This window comes from Myotis brandtii, unplaced genomic scaffold, assembly GCF_000412655.1.
Source record: "Myotis brandtii unplaced genomic scaffold, ASM41265v1 scaffold8, whole genome shotgun sequence".
In the NCBI taxonomy this organism is placed as follows: Eukaryota; Metazoa; Chordata; class Mammalia; order Chiroptera; family Vespertilionidae; genus Myotis; species Myotis brandtii.
The window spans coordinates 13,894,568-13,914,147 of NW_005371219.1; the positions used below are offsets into that span (position 1 = coordinate 13,894,568).

Below are 19,580 nucleotides of genomic sequence, written 5' to 3' on the forward strand. Positions count from 1 at the left end.
GGAAGGAAGATATCTAAGAAAGGGGTGTTCCTGGGCACTAAAAGGTTGTAGGCTAAACAAGTTACATACTCTAACTTATATGTATTTTAAGATCACTTTTGCTGTTTAGTGGAAAATGGGTTGAAATGGATGTAAGCATGTAATTGATGGTGGTGACCTGAGGGCCACTAGGGTGGTGACAATAGGAATGAAAAGATGCTTTGGGCTGGAGTACTGTCTGATAAATAAGGAGTGGAGGTTGAGAAAAAGAAAACAAAAATGGCTCCCCCGTTATTAACTCTAAACATCTGAGCAAATAATGGTGTCGTTTGTTAAAATGGGGAGGGCTGAGAGGATGGGCTAGAAAGGAAGGAGGAGACATGTTTTAGTTTTTATTTAAAAGTTCTATTTTGGACACATTAATTTGTATGTCTAAGATTTTCAAGTGGAGATTTCAAGGCAACTAGATGTAGGAAGTCTGTATCTCACAGAAGGTGTGAGATGGACATGTGAACTTGAGAACATCACACTAGAGCAGCCTTTATACTTATTTTTTTATTCAATTTATTGGCGTGACATTGGTTCACAAAATCATACAGGTTTCAAGTATTTAACTAAACAAAACATCATCTGCACACTGCACTGTGCACCCAACCCCCAAAGCAAAGTCTCTTTCCTTCCCCATTTACCCCCTTTTTATCCCTCAATCCCCATCCCTTTCCCTCTGGCTGTAACCACACTGTATATAAAACATAGACACAGACAACAGTGTGTGGTGATAGAAGCAGTCTTTAAACTCAGGTGAATGCATGAGACCATGAGACAGAGTGGAGAACTGGAGGGCAGCCCTTGAGGGACTCCTCACTGTGAGCTTAGGCAGAAAGCGGGGAGCTGGCAAAGGGCACTGAGCAAATGATGCCGGTGAAGAAGAATGTTCTAAAACACTGGAAGAGAGGGTTCGTGAAGGAAGGAGTGCTTGACTGCATCAGATGTTAATGGAGTGCAGTGATGTGAGAGCAGAGACACTCCCCTGGGATTTAGCACTTGGATGTGCTGGAAGAACTTGGCAAGCGGAGTCAGTGACATGTTGTGAACAGAAGTCAGCATGGGATGAGTTGAGGAATAAATGGGTGGGAGGGGAAGGAAATGAAAGCAAATAGGACATACAACTCCTAGAATATCTGCTATGTAATTTAATTAATGTTAAAATTTAGCACCTAACAAGTATGGTCTGTTGGTTTCCACCAGATATTCTGCGGTTTGGTCCCACATGCAAGGGGGAACGGTACTAGGATCTGGATAGTTGCCAGCCTGCACTAACAGATAAAAGAGCAGAGGGAAAACCCTTTCTTTTAAGTGGCCATAGTGATTGAAAGCTCAGAATGCTGCCCTACTTCATCTCACACCTTGGATGAGATGCCATGTCTAGGGTGAGAGAGCAGAACCATGTCTGAATATGAGACTTTAGTCTTGCTTACATTATCCCCCTCAACTCCTCTATGTATCTCACACTGCAATTAGCAGCAGTTTTCCTTCATACTGTTAATAATATAGGGCGCAGTATTATTCTGAGTTTCAGGCATCCACTGGGAAGTTTTAGAACATGTCCCCCACAGATAAGGGGGACTACTGTACACTAAGCATTATTAAAGAAATGTGCTAATTAATAATTTTTTACTCAGTGCTTCAAAGTGAATTTATGAAAAACTGTAGCATAGGTGTGCATAGGAGCACTCTCATGAAAAGTAAGATTGGTATTTTCACATGCCTGATGGTGAAGGAATTTTTAAATGCTTAAAAACTAAGTATAAATCATCCAATCTCATTACAAGTATAGCTCTCATAGACTTACAAATGAACAGTCTAGCTTTACTCAAAATCATCACAAGTTCAGATGTGATGGAGTTTCTGTTAGTGACGTTTCATTATCATTTTCTTTGATTCATTTGACTTTTTATTCACCATATGTCTATTGACCTTTTTCTATAGAAGATGGACTTTGAGATTGTTGAAAATCAGTAATTAGAGTTTAATGCAGGGTTATCACATTTTTAACTAGAAGGATCTGGGGTTTGTTTGTTTGTTTGTTTGTTTTAATTAAACTAAAATAGATTTGACTCGTGATACAAAAGCCTCACCCCCACTGCTATTTTGGTCAGGTCTCTGACCTCTTAACAACTGACCAGAAAAGACACTATTAGGCTAAGGATATTAAGTGTCAGAATACATGTTATCTACAGATGTACTGCATTTAAACTCAGTTGAGCCTTATGGAATATTTGTGTAAGTAAGAGTAGCTATACGATAGGAAGCCATTCATTTTTATTTTGCCTTTGTTGCTATTGTGCATGTACTCTTAAAGAGGCAAAACTCTTATTATGCTTAGTGATAGTTGATGTGTTGAGAGTTCTTTATAGTTCACTAAAGGCTTACATTATCTCATTTAACCATGAATTCTGGGAGGGTTGATGTTTTTATCCCATTTTACAATTGCAGAAATTGAAACTTAAAAGAGTTAAGTGATTTGCCCATTAGTACAAGCAAGTAAGTGGAGCTTGGGAATTCAAAACTAGGGTGTCTGACTCAGAGCCTGTGTTCTTTTAGTCTGCTAAATGGAATTATAGACAACATACTAACTAGAGAAAATGGAAAAGTCAAAGTGGGGGTGTGTGTGATTTGACAGGGATGGAAATACAATAAAGATAAAGTCAGTAACTAAAATACCAAACACAAGCAATCAACAAGAGCTATACCATTCTCAATCCTGAGAGGTGATATTTTAGTTTACAAAAGAAGATAATTTTAGATATTCTTCATTTTGACACATAGGAGTGGATATACTCAAATAATAAAGAATTGAAAATTTGCAAATAATCTGCCTAGAGTTCCCCAGCTTGTGAGTCTCTAGGATATTACTCGTTACTTCTAATCTTACCCGTTTTTTGCACAATAAGGTCCAGCCTTAAGCCAAATGAATGATGTCATTACTTTAAGTAGTTTTTTTGTTTGTTTGTTTTGTTTTTTTTAATACCCCTCTCATTCATGTGCTGATTAGAGTGTGGCATTGAGAGCTTAGCCAGGGGTGGGCAAACTTTTTGACTCGAGGGCCACAATGGGTTCTTAAACTGGACCGGAGGGCCGGAACAAAAGCATGGATGGAGTATTTGTGTGAACTAATATAAATTCAAAGTAAACATTATTACATAAAAGTGTACGGTCTTTTTTGTTTTTCAGTTTTATTCATTTCAAATGGGCCGGATAGTTTGCCCGCGGCTGGCTTAGACCTAAGTCGGGCTTCCTGGGTTCCATACTGACTGCCCATTGCAAGCTATATGACATTTGGTGGGGTATTTAAACGCTGAACCTCATCCTTTTATTTATAAAAGAATAATAATAATAATAACAATCCTATCCTCACAGGATTGTTGTGAGGATTTATAGTCCAATACAGAATTAAATGTTCAATAAATGTTAACTGTTACCACATTGAATAATACCTTATATACAGGTTCTTTTTGCTGAAAGTTTCTGTTAAAATTTGGTCATATTTTTATAATCTTTGGCTTATGATCCTTTACAGATTTAATTAACATAGTATTTGTTCATTTAAAATAATGCTACTTTAGAAAATTAATTCTATTAAGTTCTTTTCATCAGCTTTCTCTGCATTTTAAAGGCTTTTCAATATATGAAAATGCTCTCCAACCATGTTTTGGAATCTGAATCTCTTAGAAATGGAAGTAAGCATACTCAGAAATAAATATGAAGCACTCCTGGCCGGTGTAGCTCAGTGGTTGAGCGTCTACCTATGAGCTAGGAGGTCACAATTTGATTCCTGGTCAGGGCACAGGGGACTCCCGATGGGGGGCAGCCAATGGTGATTCGCTTTCATTGATATTTCTAAGTTTCTCTTCCTCTCCCTTCCTCTCTGAAATCAATAAAAATATATTAAGTAAATAAATAAACAAATATGAAGCACTGGGATTTCATACCAGAAGCATAGTGAATTAAATTAGAATAATTAATAAGGAAAAATCTTTAATATCTATATCCCAGTTTTGATATTACTGTTATTAGAATCAGGCCAAGCTAAAAAGCACACATTGAAAATAATATTGTATGTATTTATCAGACATAGCAATATTATTTGGATTTTATATATTTAATTTACATATAATTGTATATTTCATCACATAAATTATATATATATACATGCATACATATACACACACAGTATGATGAATTATTTTGAGGTGTGGTTGTTGGGACTTCTGAAAGGGCAGCAAGAAAATATGATCTGAGGAGTACTAGTAAAGTTTGGAAACTTACTATCTTTAATTAATTTAGTTTTTTTAAAATTTTTCCTGTTAGTAGATCAGTAGAATGTTCTAAAGTGTTTTTTCATTTTAGTTTTTCCCCTTCAGTCTATCCTGTAGAAATGTATTTTAAGAAGTTAATACTTAGTAATTATAAGGAAATGTTTTAATTTCATTTAACATCTGTACCAGATGTGATATATTTAATTACTTTTAATGAATGTATTCATAACTTATTATTCTGTATGGTGTAACTTTTATTGAGCATTTTAGATAATTGATAAGCATTATTTGGTGGCATCTGGTCTGAGTCTGATGTGCTTTGAAAAGAGTACAGAGTTCTGATAATGAGGATTCTGTGAAAATGGGAAAACCAGTACAACAATGTGCTTTGAGAAAGTATGGGTTTTTAGCATCTTGAAACAATATATCACACTCAAAGGGACAGAATTGGGCTGCACAGTCTGTTAGCTCATTCTTGTCCAATCTGGTCTCCTCCTTTCTTTTGGAGCCAGCATTGTCATCAACTCACTGAATTATATTCTGACTGGAATGTATTTCAGGCACAGAGTAATGTATCTACTTAAATGGAATCCTATCTTTCTACAAAAGCTTTTTTGAGTATAATAAATTTAAAATATAAAAAAATTCTATTAGGTTAAAGTAATTGGTTCAACAGTTTACATATGTGCCTCCTCCCCCACTACCCTAAGCAAAGACAACTACTTAAAGGAATATAGATCTGTTTTTCTTTTATTTATAATATTGAATAAAATTTTTTATTTAACTAACATATAGTCAGACATATTTTTAAGACCATTTATTGAAAAGATACTTATACATTACAAGAAATTTTAGTTGAACAGAAATAAACTATGGAATTACAACTTTCTATATCAGAGTGTTTAATTATCATGAAAAATTTTTTTTAATGCCATAGCAGTCTTTCTTAACTAGAATAATCCTTAAATTTCTAAGGCATCCATTGTAGGCAATCTATGAACTTTTCTCCTAACCATCTAGAATGGTACTACCTGTGCTTGGAAAAATTGAGAAAATGGTAATTCAGATTTTATTTTCTCATGGAACCAGGATTTAAAATTCACTGAGTCTTTTGATTTGTAATATATGGGGTATGTAAATGAATTGGGTGTTACGTTATTTTATATAAAGGATTAAATGTGATAATTTTGTCAAGTAATAAGCACAATGCCTGATACATAATAAGAGCTCAACAAATAATATCTAGTATCATGTTTTAAACTTTCATTATCCTATGTCCCTGAAAAATTTTGCTTAGATTATGTTTTGATCAAGATGAAATTTAAATGTAATCAAAATTTTACATTTTCAAAATTTAAACAGGCTGTCCTAGTAGTATTTTATGCTTAATGATTGAATAATATTACTATACATTTTGCTTTTTTATGATGTTCAAATAACTCAGAATTCGTCCACAGTAACCATGTAATAAATGAAGTTGTTTTTTGTGATTGTCCTCATGAGGATTTTAGGTCTTTGCCAGTTCAGATAGGCAAATAGTTCTTTTTAAGGCATTGATTTATGTGAATGTGGGGGCAGGGGAATGAGAAATAGAGAGCCTTCCCTGATGTGAAAGGACAGGATATTAATGCCCCACCAAACCTCCTGTCATAGGATTCTTTAGCTTTCCTATGGTAAATGGTACCTTACTTTTTGGATGTGCTTGGCATTGCCATGGAATAATAAATTATACAAGCTAAAAAAATACACTGTTGTTTGTCAGAGCAAGAATATCAGTGAATTAAGTCATGATAGTATAAATTGAAGATATTTTATGCAGTGAACTATTGAACAAAAAAATGGATAATAAGCTGTCACTTGAGAATGGCTAACATATAATTTATGAGACAAGACAAGCACCTTTCTTTATAGCATACATTCTTTATAGCTTACTTATCCTGTACTAATTTTAAAGGGAAAGTGAATTTATGTTAATACATTTCTATATTCTTGCTTAACAATTTACAAGGTAACTAATGCAGAAATATCAGGTGACCTTACTGTGACCATGAAACAAAAGGAACTGTTTATACATTGCATTCTGTTCAGGGGAAGTTGGTAAATAGCATTTCTGATGTGTGTCATTAAAATATGACCTTGTTTATGCAGTGCTTTTTTTACATTAATAGTTATTATAAAGGCAAACATCATCTTCCTGTTTTTTGGATCGTTGGTATAAAACAGCTTGCTCCTACCTTAAAAAAAAAAAAGGAAAATATTTTGACCATTGGAAAAAAAATGCATAAGAATGAAAACAATTGGAATGCTTCACAATACTGATTTGCTTGTCTTGCGCATTTTTACTAAGTGCAGCAGCAGCCTGCTAAAGTTTCTTGAGATGGAGATTTTGTGAGCTCCTTACTGGTTTATGCACAGCCAGGAGTGTGTTACAAGTACACTTGTGTAGATTAGAAGTGGTTAATAGTAAAATGAAGTCTGAAGACAATGTCAGTTTTTAATATTTGTGAGTCTTCCGGCATGTAATAATTATGCATGTACCTATTTCCAAGTTCCCATTCCACAATTGGTCACTCTTGGACTGTGGTAGTGAAGCTACAGACATAACAAAAATGTGTCTTTTTAAAAGAATGCTTATGTATCCTCAAGCTATTTGGTCCCTGCATTACTCCCCTCGTGAAGTTGCCCAGAACGAACTTCCCATGCTGCACCTCGTGTCATTCTCTGCTCAAGGACCAGTGGAGGTCTATCATTACATAGAGAGGTTGGGCTTTCTGTTCAGTTCTTTGCAGGGAAACAATTTTGTAAGAAAATAGATGTGCTGCATGTTACCATAAAATCTGTGTTGCTTTGAGTATTTCACATGTAGAGTGGAAAGTGATAGAATATTCGGAGAGTATTTATAAAATATAAGTTTCAGAAACCCTTCAGACATGAAAGTTTAGTGAAACTGAGGCTGGATATTAAATCTCTTTTAAAATTTAAAAAACTGGAATATATAAGAATTCAGAATATAGTAAGGTTAGGATGTAAAATAAGTGAGCTAAGGAATTATTTCACCAGAATTGCTAGAATAATTAACCAGTTATTTACCAAAAATAAACTTAGATTTATACCATAGTTCCTATTACAAGTTAATTACAAGTTAATTATTTAAATGTTAAAAATAAAACTATAACAAAAGTTGAACTAGTAGGTGAATATGTATTTGATCTCAAGATGAGGCAACGAAACATATGGGATTAATTTTAAATTTTAAAACCATAAAGTAAAAAAAAAATTAAATTAAGTGAAGGACAAAAAACTAGATGAAAGCATTATAGCATATGATGGACAAGGAGTTAATACCCTTTATCCATAAAGACCTATCACAGGCCAATAAGAAAAAGGGCTATCATTTCCCTCTAAAAAAATGAAAAGATAAGTTACAAAGAAAAACAGCTGGGAAATATGAAAAATATTAACTGCACTATTGATCAAAGAAATGAGAAATAAACAAAAATAACACCAGTTTGATTTGTAAATTATTAAACTAAGGCTCAAGTTATCTTTCTTGCCCTGGGCTATAAAGGCTGTGAGGAAACCTAAATTGAACAATTCCTATCTGTGCAGTGGGATTATGACTGATTTTTAAATTATATTTTGTTAATATTTTCTAAATTTTTAGCACTAAGCCAAAAACAGAAGTCTTTTCTAGAGCAAGAGACATTGAAACATTTTAGTCAATACTGCATTTCTTGCCTCCCTTTAATAGTTAAGGGGATATTCCTCTTACCCATAGGTGTGGGTTTTTTCCCTCGATGAAAAAGAAAGGGATGGAATACATTTAAACTTTATTTAGAATATACATAAAAATATTCTCTTCAGTTAATTTAACTTTAATCATAAGTACAGATGGGGCATATATTTTTATGCTCATAACCAAAACACAAAATAAATCAAATATAGTACTAATATAAACATTTTAAAGCCTAATATGCCTACATCTTATAATTGTTTGCATTTGCAGATGGAGGACATCATTGGAACGCTAAGAGATTCCAACCTGAAACTTACACTTGCTTTCGGAATAGGAATGCATCATGCTGGACTACATGAAAGGGACCGGAAGACAGTAGAAGAACTCTTTGTAAACTGTAAAGTTCAGGTATTGTTTTTTCCAGGACAAGATATTTAAATGTAATTTAAAAGTTATGTTTTAGTTAAATGTGTTATCTTTTACTTTTTTAGGTTCTTATTGCCACAAGTACATTAGCCTGGGGTGTAAACTTTCCAGCTCATTTAGTAATTATTAAAGGAACAGAATATTATGATGGAAAGACAAGACGTTATGTGGATTTTCCAATTACTGGTAATTTTTAAAAATTTATCAATACATTAAGCTTCTATGTGTACCTTATTTGAATTTATATGAATTAAGTTTTAGAGAATTGGTCACATTTAAACATATAATGAAGAAATTGTAAATTTTTGTTTCCAGTGCAAACATTAAAGTATTGAACTGTTTTATTTACTTTTACTTACCCAGTCTTACATTTATCCAATTTGTTTAGAAACATCCAAATCATAACTAATGGTTTCAAATTCATAAATAAATAAAAGTACTGATTAGTAGCTATTAGTGATGAGTAAATTATAATTAAACATTAGAGTGCTTAATTTTAAAGTTATTTCACTAGAAATGATACTTTCATGAAACTTCTAGAACCAAAGCACTTGTTGCATGAACCATTTATTAACATATTTTAAAACTTGTTAAAATCATTTTCAGTGGTTTCTGAAGAGAGAAATATACTGAGTGTGTATTTATACTCGGTGAATATATGTAAAAGCTATATTATTTTTACTTCAGAAATTCCTATTTGCATTATTACTTCAGATTCATGCAGTATAAAAGAAATATATTTTATACCATGGGTGGATGAAAGGTGAGGTTTAAATAGACCCATTATTCATGGTAGAAATAATCAAATGACGCTGCTGAAGATATTTTTGCAAATATGTGTTATTTGTTCTTGTTAAATTAAAATAGTAATAACTCTTAAACAGCATTTTTAAGTATAAAGGAAACTTTTTCTTACTTTTACAAACTTTTACTTTTGGGGACTCAATTTTCTATCATAGTGATTTGATTAATTATTAAGAAACTCAATAGTAGGCATCAGAGATAGCATACATGCTCTTAAGATATTCTGTCTCCTTTGTTATTTTGTTATGTTGTAGACACATGCCATAATCAGTGAATATACCTTGTGCCACATTGCAGAATACCTCTTGTTCTCTTTTTTATAGATGTTCTCCAGATGATGGGACGTGCTGGGAGGCCTCAGTTTGATGACCAGGGCAAAGCTGTAATTCTGGTTCATGACATAAAGAAAGACTTTTACAAAAAATTTCTTTATGAACCTTTCCCAGTAGAATCAAGGTAAATTTTGCTGTAAATTATTTTAAATTAATTTATGTCATAGAAAGTTGGTATTTTTGTGGTTACATTTTATTAGCTAAAAACCAGTAAAACTAGTTCAAAAAATTACTTGAAATGAAACTGAATATAAAATCACTATAAGACAACATTCAATTTTAATGTTAATTTTTAAAAACTTTTTAGCCCTGGCTGCTATGACTCAGTTTGTTGGGCAACATCCTATCCACCTAAAGGTTGCCAGTTCGATTCCTGGTCAGGTCACATGCCCAGGTTGCAGGCTTAATCCCCAGTCAATGTTTTGCTCTCACATCGATGTCTCTCTCTCTCTCTCTCTCTCTCTCTCTCTCTCTCTCTCTCCTTATCTCTCTTTCTCTCTCCCCCACCCCTTTTCCATTCTCCCTTCCCCTCTCTCTCAAAATCAATAAAAATATTTTTAAAAAATAAAAAACTTTTTAAAAGAAGTGGTATAGTAAAGTGTTCAGCTGCATGTACTCTGGAGCCAGACAATCTGCACTCCACCACTTGCTTGATATTGAACAAGTTACTTAGTTCCTCAGTGCCTTATCTGTAAAATGGGAGATGATAGCTTTAGTAGCTGTTTCATAGGATACATAGTTCTTGGAACAGTGTCTATTGCATAATAAGTGATTAATAAGGGATTAGTTTGGTGTACATCTTTGGGGTATCCTATATAATAAAAGCCTAATATGCAAATCAACTGAACAGCAGAACACCAGCGTAAGGACTGGTTGCTATGACGCGCACTGACCACCAGGAGGCAGGTGCTCAATGCAGTACACTCAGGCCAGCCAAGGTGGGTGCCAGTGGGGGGCCCTCCCTCATCACTCCGCAGAGGGAGGCGACCGGCGGTGGTGGCAGGCGGGGCTGGCAAGCAGGTGGGACCAGGCGGGTGGCAGGCGGGGGCTCCCTGATCACCCGGCAGGTTGCCCCACAGATCATCCCTGAATGCCGGCCAGGCCTAGGGACCCTACCCGTGCATGAATTGCATGCACCGGGCCTCTAGTGTTTTATATTTATACTGGAAACTAGGGACCCATTACACAAATTCATGCACCTTGAAAGGAACTGTGGACCACAAGGCTGCGGTGGCACAGGGGCGGGTCTCAGCCCATCCTCTGTGCCCCCACCTGGCCCCTCCCACTGCTGCCGCTCCCACGCGCTGATGGTGCTGGCCCCACTTGCACCCCCGATCTCCTGTCTGCTGGCAGCCCCCCTCCCGCTGCCGCCGCTCCCACACACTGACAGTGCCAGCCCTGCTCACCCCCACTGATGGCGCGGAGCAATTGGGGCCAGCGCCAGCAGCAGGTGCAAGACAGGCCAGCACCATCAGCAGGTGCAAGCAGCGGCTGCTGCCCCTGATCGCCCCTCAGGAGCAGGGGGAGGTGGAGAAGCCCTCAGGGGTGATCGGGGCCGGCAGCCACCACTTGCACCCACTGACAGCACAAAGCTATAGGGACTGGTGCCAGGCACTGGCAGCGGGTGTGAGCAGCGGCTCCAGCACTGGCTGCAGGTGCGAGTGCTGGGTGGGACCGCGGTGCCCAGGAGCAAAAAATTTTCAGTAACCACCAGAGGCTCGCCCCAATGACAGTGACCGGAATACCACCTTGGTCTGGTGCCCCCACTCACCTCCTCCACCATCCAGCCGCAGCCGACACCCACCATATTCCAGGCTCTGCCGCCTACTGCCATTGCCCACCATGTTCCGTGCACTCCCCCTGGTGGTTATCGCACGTCATAGCGACCGGTTGTTTGGTTGTTCCGCCGTTCCATCTATTTGCATATTAGCCTCTTATTATATAGGAATAGAGGCCCAGTGCACTAATTCGTGCATGGGTGGGGTCCAGCCGGCCCGGCCCCAATCGGGGTGGATCGGGGTGGGCCTTTTGGGAGGAGGAGATGGCGGGAGGTTGGCCAGCAGGCCCTGCCTTCGATTTGTGTGAGGAGTCGATTGGTTGTGGGGCCGGCCATGGGGAGGGGCTGTGGGCAGTGGGCCAGCTGGCCCTGCCCCTGCCCCCGAATGGGGTTGGGGGTGCTGATTAGGGGTGGAGCTAGCTGCAGGGAGGGGCCACGGACCAATCGGGGTGGTGGGGGCCCATCGGGGATAGGGGTAGTTGGGGGGAGGGGCTGCAGGAGGTTGGCCGGCTGGCCCCACCCTCCGATCGGGCTGGTTCGCTGGCCACAGTGGGCATCATAGTGACTGGTCGTTCTGGTCATTAGCTGGCTTTTTATTGATATAGTTATTGTTTTTTTATTCTGTTATTAATTCCACTAATGTTCATTTTTTTAAATTTGAAAAATGTGAAAATATTAAATAAATATTGTGGGATATAGGTTACGGTGTACTTAGAGAAAATTTATGACCATAAATCTATAAATTTAAAAAGAATGAAAACTCACTTATCTTAGCATCTATTGCAAGAATTTAGAAAAAAATAGCAAATTGAACTCAAAGAAAGAAAATAAGAAAAATAAGAACAAGAATTAATGAATTGAAACCAAACATAATACATTAGAAAAAAATAAAACAATGCCAAAAGTTGGTTCTTTGAAGAGAAGAATAACATTGATAAACCTTTAAGTTTGATCAAGAAAAAGAAAGTGAAGGAACAAAGTGTATCCGGAATCAAAACATACTATAGACAATAAAAAAAAGGTATTATGAAAAACTTTATGCAAATGATTTTTTAAATTTGTATCAAATGGTAAAACTTCTTTTTAAAATTTTACTAAAACTGACACAAAATGAAATAGAATACCTAAATAATCTCTTATCAATCAAAGCAATTGAATATGAGCCCTGGCTGGGTGGCTCAGTTAGTTGGAGTGTTGTCATGTACATCAGAAGGTTGTGGGTTTGATTCCCAGTCACGGCACAATCCTAGGTTGTGGATTCTATCCCAGTTGGGTTGCATATGGGAGGCAACTTATTGATGTTTCTCTCTCACATAGATCTTTCTCGGTCTCCTTTCCCGCCCTTCCTCTCTCTTTAAAAATCAATAATTTATTCCATAAATGGCAAGATGACATTACTTGAAAAGAAAATAATATAATTTACCACAGTAGCAGGAAAAAAAATCATGATTACCTTATAGATATATAAAACCATTTGATAAAATTACACACCAATCTATAATAATAAAAGGGTAATATGCTAATTAGACTGGACGTCCTTCTGGATGTCATTCAGGACGTCCTTCTGGACAAAGCCAGGGCTGGAGGGAAGCCAGCCTGGGTCCTGGGTGCCTGTGGGCGGCTGGAGGGAAGCCAGCTCAGGTCCCGGGTGCCTGCGGGCAGCGAGAGGGAAACCAGCTCGGGTCCCAGGTCCCAGGTGCCAAAGGGAAGCTGGTGCCAGCAGCTGGGGGCAGGAAGACCTACTCTTGCACAAATTTTGTGCATTGGGTCTCTATTCATAATAAAAACTGTTAGCAAATAGGAATGTAAGTAATGTCCTTAATCTGATATAGTTTACATCAGTAAAAATTTAAAAATTTTAATTTTGTACCTTGATGATTATTAATGTGTTACTATTCCAGATTATTCCATAGTTTATATATTAATTTTTGTATTAATGAACATTTAGAGAGTTTCCAATTTTTTCCTCTTATATATAATGTTGCAGTGAAGTATTTTGCTTTTCTATCATAACATATAAATGTTTCTCTAGCAGACGATAATGGAAAAGTGAAATTGCTAAGTCATGATGACTGTTCAGATAAATATTGCCAAATTGCCCTCCAAATTGACTATATGGATTTATACTCTGCCACTGATATGGAGTAATAGAGCAACTTATTTTTTATTCAATTTATTATGGCCATTTTCTCATATCCTTAAAACATCCTTAGATAAAACGATTTTTAATATCAGCATATTGTTCCATATATCACATAATTTACTTAGTTTTTTCTTTTGTTGGACTTTACTTTTCATTCTTGTATTTTCTATAAAAAAATAAAATGAATATTTTGTTATTCCTGTCTTTCAACACATCTGGTCATTTTTTTTGTATACTTAACACAGTACAATTATGTCATCTATTACTAGGAACTTAATATTTACTGAATGAATGAAGGTAATATCTTTTCTCTGTCATAACTTTTATGTCTGTCTTGCCAAACATCCTTTTATCTGCCTCAGTATTATCCCTTACTTAGTCCTATATGCCATAACCTACCCTTCCATGCCCTCCAAGCTATGTCTTCTGTTGCCTGCTCTTACCTTGGCTCTCAGCTGCTGCTCCTGAAAGTTACTAGCTCTATTCCTGTCAATCTGTGCTTATTTCCATCTTGCAATTCATTTCTCCTAAATCATATACAAAATATAAATCATACAAAACACATTACTTTTGTATCTTGGAACATAACACCTGAATCTTGACTGTACGAGATAAAGTGTGCTTCATTTAATGTTCATGTGTGTTTCCCATGTCTTGTTCACCATGTAGTTTATTAGGAGTGCTGTCTGACCATTTAAATGCGGAGATTGCTGGTGGGACAATAACATCTAAGCAAGATGCAATGGATTATATCACCTGGACTTACTTTTTCCGACGTCTTATCATGAACCCCAGGTAAGCACAGGGCATTGTTTATTTCTGTTTTGCACTGAAAGATAATATGTTTGAAAGTAATAATCTCTAAGTTCAGGTACACAACAAAAAAGTCAGAACTTTGGACATTCTAGGTGTGTGAATTTGCCCAGAAAACCAAATGATGTCTCTGATATGATCACAATGTATTATGACATATTAGAAAATGAATAATTGTATAAATTTATTTCTTAGCTTATTTTAATTAATTTAGAATACCCTCAAGGACTTTGCCCTGTACTTAGGGAGACAACTGAAGTAATTAAGAAACATGTTCAACTTACATGGTAGTGATTGACTTGAGTACAGCTGGAATTCAAAGAAGATTGAAGCTTGTAAACACATAGGAAAAAAAAGTATTTGTGAGTCATTTGTAAGGGTTAATAAGGACCCAGCAAGAGAAAATAAAATTGGGGTAGTTGTGGTGAAGTGTCTTTTTTTTTTTATTGATTAAGTTATTACATATGTGTTCTTATCAACTCATGTTCTTGGTGTAGATGGGGTTGGCTGATTTTTGGCATATTAAGAAGCAGGGGTAATCACATCCCCCTTTCCTTATGTGTTAAACTCTTTGTTATCTGGAATGGTTCATTGTATAACACATTTTTGTGTTCAAATGTTCTTGATGCTTCTCTGTCTCTGGATCTATTTTTGTTCATCAGTTTATGTTGTTCATTATATTCCACAAATGAGTGAGATCATGTGATATTTATCTTTCTCTGATGCTTATTTCACTTAACATAATGCTCTCCATGTCTATCCATGCTGTTGCAAATAGTAAGAATTCCTTCTTTTTTACCGCAGCGTAGTATTCCATTGTGTAGATGTACCACAGTTTTTTAATCCAGCCATCTGCTGATGGGCACTTAGGCTGTTTCCAAATCTTAGCTATGGTGAATTGTGCTGCTATGAACATGGGGGTGCATATATCCTTTCTGATTGGTGTTTCTAGTTTCTTGGGATATATTCCTAGAAGTGGGATCACTGGGTCAAATGTGAGTTCCATTTTTAGTTTTTTGAGGAAACTCCATACTGTTCTCCACAGTGGCTGCATTCCCACCAGCAGTGCAGGAGGGTTGCTTTTTCTCCACATCCTTGCCAGCACTTGTCCTTTGTTGATTTGTTGATGATTGGTGAAGTGTCTTTTACTCAAGAAAGTGTAGGTTAGATCTTCCTTCAGCACCTATTGTCAGATGTTATTTATACTAGGTGATGAAGCATAAACACAAATGCACATCATACACTATCTTCAAAGGCTGATCTTTTAATATTGGAAACATCTATGTACGTATTTATATGCAAATTAGGCCAGGATGATGTAACGGGTCACGACCGACAGGAGGAGGTTGCATGCGCAGGTGAGGCCTGGAGTGGAGACGGGGAGGGGCGGCGGGGGGCTGCCCGAGTCGGCAGGGCGGCTCGGGTGGCCTCAGAGCAGACATAGGCAGGGTGGCCGGGGGACGCTGTGAGGTCCGGCCTGACTCCTGTGGTGGCTGGCACTGCGCAAGTCAGGTGCAGGTCCCGGCCCCCCATGGGGTGCCTCCTCGAACAGCAGGAGGCGGGGCGCCTCCTGGCGCGATTGAAATCCCACGTTGGGCCTGTAGAGTGTGTGTGTGTGTGTGTGTGTGTGTGTGTGTGTATAATTACAATATGAATCATAAGTGCTCTAATGGAACTGTATTTAAGCCTATGAGAGTGAAAGCTTTGTGGAAGACTTGATCTTGAATCTGGAAGAGAAGAAAAGCTGGGAGGCCTTTATGGCAAAGGCCCTCGGGGCTTGAAAGTGTGTTTACAGAACTCCAAGAAGTTTGATGTAGCCAGAATTTAAACAGCGTAGAGACAAGAAGATTGTCTTAACCAGAAGTGGGCCAAACAAGAAAGTAAAGGGCCTTTATGCCATGCTAAGGAGTTTGCATCTGATCCTATGGCTGTGAGCCATTGGGAGCCTTTAAACGTGGTTTAACATCACCAAATTAGGTTTGGTTTGTTTCAGTCCTTACAGCACCACAGTAGGGAATGAGCTGGAATGGTGGAATGGGAGACATTCACAACAGGGAGACCAGTTAGGAAGGTGTTTAATGATAGGGGAAGAGGAATAGGACCTGAACAGATGGAGAGGGATTGGAAGGAGGGCCAAAGATTAGGGACATTCCTAACGTGGGTAGGAGGGAATACTAAACCACTGTAAGTTCTTAAACAGAGAAACTATGATGAAAAATGTTATTACTAAATCTTATCTGTTACCTCAAGAAATTTGTTTTCCACCAACATTTCCACTTGCATAGATAAGGAGTTTGAGAATATGGTGACATTGGAACCTCTGGTTTAAGTACAAAATGTCATTTGGGAATATGACTGCGAAATTAGTGAGCTCACCATTTAGCACTGCAAATTTTCATAGTAAGTGGATCATAAAATTAGAATTGTGGAATTGTATAATGAAGTAGACTTTACAGGTATTCTAGTTAACCTTCTTGTTTGGTATTGAAGAAAGGGAAACTGGAAACTTAAAGTGACTTTCCGGGGATCCCATAACTACTTTGTGATAAAGCCAGGACTTAAAACCTAAGCTTGTTGACTTACCACTCTTTGTTTCTTTAGTGTGTAACCATAGATATATTCACTTTTTAGATCATAAGAATAGAGGCAATTAATGTGTTAGAAGGAGCTTTGAATTTAGAATCAGAACAATGATTCTTGTTTCAGCACTACCCTTTACTAATTGCAGCTTTGAGTCACTTTGCCTCTCAGCTTCACTTTCTTGATCTGGAAAGTGAGTAATAGCCTACCTCACAGGGCCATGTTGAGAATGCAATGCACGAATTAAAGTCTAAGTTCAGTATTAATTATGAAGAATATAATTAATGTTGATTAATGTGCTGTTTTTCCTGTACTCCCTTCCAATTGCTTTATTGATCTATACCAGTGATTTTCAACTGGTAGGCCCCAAGAATTTTTAAAGCATTCAATACCTGACTATTAAGTCAAGGGCACTGATCTCTTTTCCCTTAGATTGTCAAAAAAAAAAAAAATGACAACAACCAACATAACAATAGCTATCGTGTGAATGAATCAAAATTATACTTTTTTTTTTTCCAGTCAGATCAGCAAATGACATTTTAGAGAAATAAATACTGGCCAGTTATTTTTCTAGAATGTCCTTAAGTTTGGATTCAACTTAAGCATCCTCATCCCTAAATTCAAGTTTTGCCTTTTTTTTTTTTAGACAAAACACTGTAAAGTGCTGTCATGCTCTTCTCAGTGTATAATATTAAGAAATTTTTCTCTACTATCCCATCTATATTTAAAATATCATCAGAGGTAAAAGACCCCAAACTATGTTATTGCAGTCTGCTATCAATCAATTTACAATCTCATTTTTCCACCTGCCTTCTGAATATTGTCAGGTAGTCTTCCCACCATCATATCAAACTCACATGTCTAAAACGGAAATAATCATATATCAAAATTCTCTTCTAATCTAACTTTCTTACTTTTGTTAATGTTATTATCCTGCACCCATTTACCTAGACTTCCAACTTAAAGTTACTTTTTAAATTTTCTCTTCCTTATTTTCTTAGTTCTCCAACTGTTTGACCTGCTTTTAGTCTAACCCCAGTCTAGCCTAATTTGCAAACTGTCAGATGGTATTGATCAGAAATTGAATGTATTATATTGGAGGTGGGAACTAGATAAAGTTTAGTTAGCAGACATAGAAAGCATTCAGTCTTTCAATTCAGATAATGAGTAGGAGAGTGAACAGTTTACATTTTCAACTGTGAGAGTGAGATGAGCCAAGAGCACAGTGGGAGACATCAATTGGAATAGGGATCCCACTGAGAGGGAACTGAAGTAGGCATCTCTCCCTGTTGCTCTGGTTACAAACTGCCTTCTATTTAATAGTATTATGGTGAGAAAAATCTACATGCAACTGTAATAAACAGTACTAATTAGGGGCAGAACAAGAAGCTTGGGGGTTAGCACAGTGAACAAAGATGAAATCTTGAGGGTTATTACTGAAAAAATTATACTGAGCTTCTGAGCCAAAAAATTTATTGGGTATTGATGACTTACGGAGCTTCCTGCTCATATGGGTGTAGCCCATGTAAATAAGTGAGTTTTCCTTCATTCCCATTGCCTCACCTTCTATATTGATGGCCATCTTTGCTCGGAGGAAATTCTGGAGTGAGAGTCAGAAGGATATATCATCCTGATGCATCAGCTTAGGGCACTTAGTTGTGGCAGCTGCTTTTCCTGCTCTCTCACTGCTCCAAATGAATGTTGAGTATTTATCCCCCTCCACCATAGGCAAAGGGGTTAGGTTAGATCAGAGGAGATATTAACCCACACCAAGTGAAATTCCTCTCACTTTCGCACTTTTGCTGTCACTCTTCTTCCTGCATGAGTGCCCTCTCAAGCCCTTATACCCAACCAAGCTTTAACAGTCTTTAAAGTCTGGTCATCTGTTAGTGAATACGCTTCAATTAATTTCAGGGGGTGGTGATTTATTCACTCTTTACCATCTATATCAAGAGTTCCAGTTCTTTTAGTAGCCACCTATACATATTTTGAGATACCTGGCCAATTAAAAGTGCCAAAGGTAGAAAGTGGGAGATGTTGAACAAAGGATACAAGCTTTTAGTTAAAAGATAATTTCTGAGGTTATAATATACAGTGTGGGGACTATTGTTAATAATAATATATTGTGATGTATGTTTTTTAAAAAGGTGCTCACATCTGAACAAAAACTTGAATGAAGCGAGGAAATTGACCACATGACTATATAGGGATTATTGTGGGCCAAGGGAACAGGAGATGATCTAAGGCAGGCAGGTCTAGTGTGTTTAAGGCACAGTAAGGAGAAGGTGTGGCTCAGAGAATAAGTGAGGGGTGGAGAGTAGCAGGACATGAGATTAGGGATGTGGGGGTCAGAGGTAGTACAGGTCATGTGGGACTTTAGAGACCATGGTAAGGACTTTGACTTTCATTCTGGGTAAAATGGGAACCATTGTAGGAGTTTTGAGGAGAGGATTGACAGAATGTTTCTTTAACACTAGTAGCCCGATGCACGAAATTCGTGCACATTAAAAGGGAATTAATTGCCCTAACTGGTTTGGCTCAGTGGATAGAGCATCGGCCTGCGGACTCAAGGATCCCAGGTTCGATTCCGGTCAAGGGCATGTACCTTGGTTGCGGGCACATCTCCAGTGGAGAGTGTGCAGGAGGCAGCTGATCGATGTTTCTCTCTCAT

General features: G+C 37.4%; 1 protein-coding gene across 8 annotated transcripts in view; it reads left to right on the forward strand.

Moving 5' to 3' along the window:
- Window positions 1-19,580, forward strand: part of ASCC3 (activating signal cointegrator 1 complex subunit 3) — a 255,129-nt gene that overhangs the window by 159,664 nt on the left and 75,885 nt on the right. For all 8 annotated transcript variants that reach the window (XM_014531334.1, XM_005883805.2, XM_014531335.1 and 5 more), the window contains 4 exons: window positions 8,305-8,442; window positions 8,526-8,646; window positions 9,588-9,720; window positions 14,186-14,311. In XM_014531334.1, coding sequence (XP_014386820.1) covers window positions 8,305-8,442; window positions 8,526-8,646; window positions 9,588-9,720; window positions 14,186-14,311 — 518 coding nt within the window. The remainder of the gene's footprint in view (window positions 1-8,304; window positions 8,443-8,525; window positions 8,647-9,587; window positions 9,721-14,185; window positions 14,312-19,580) is intronic.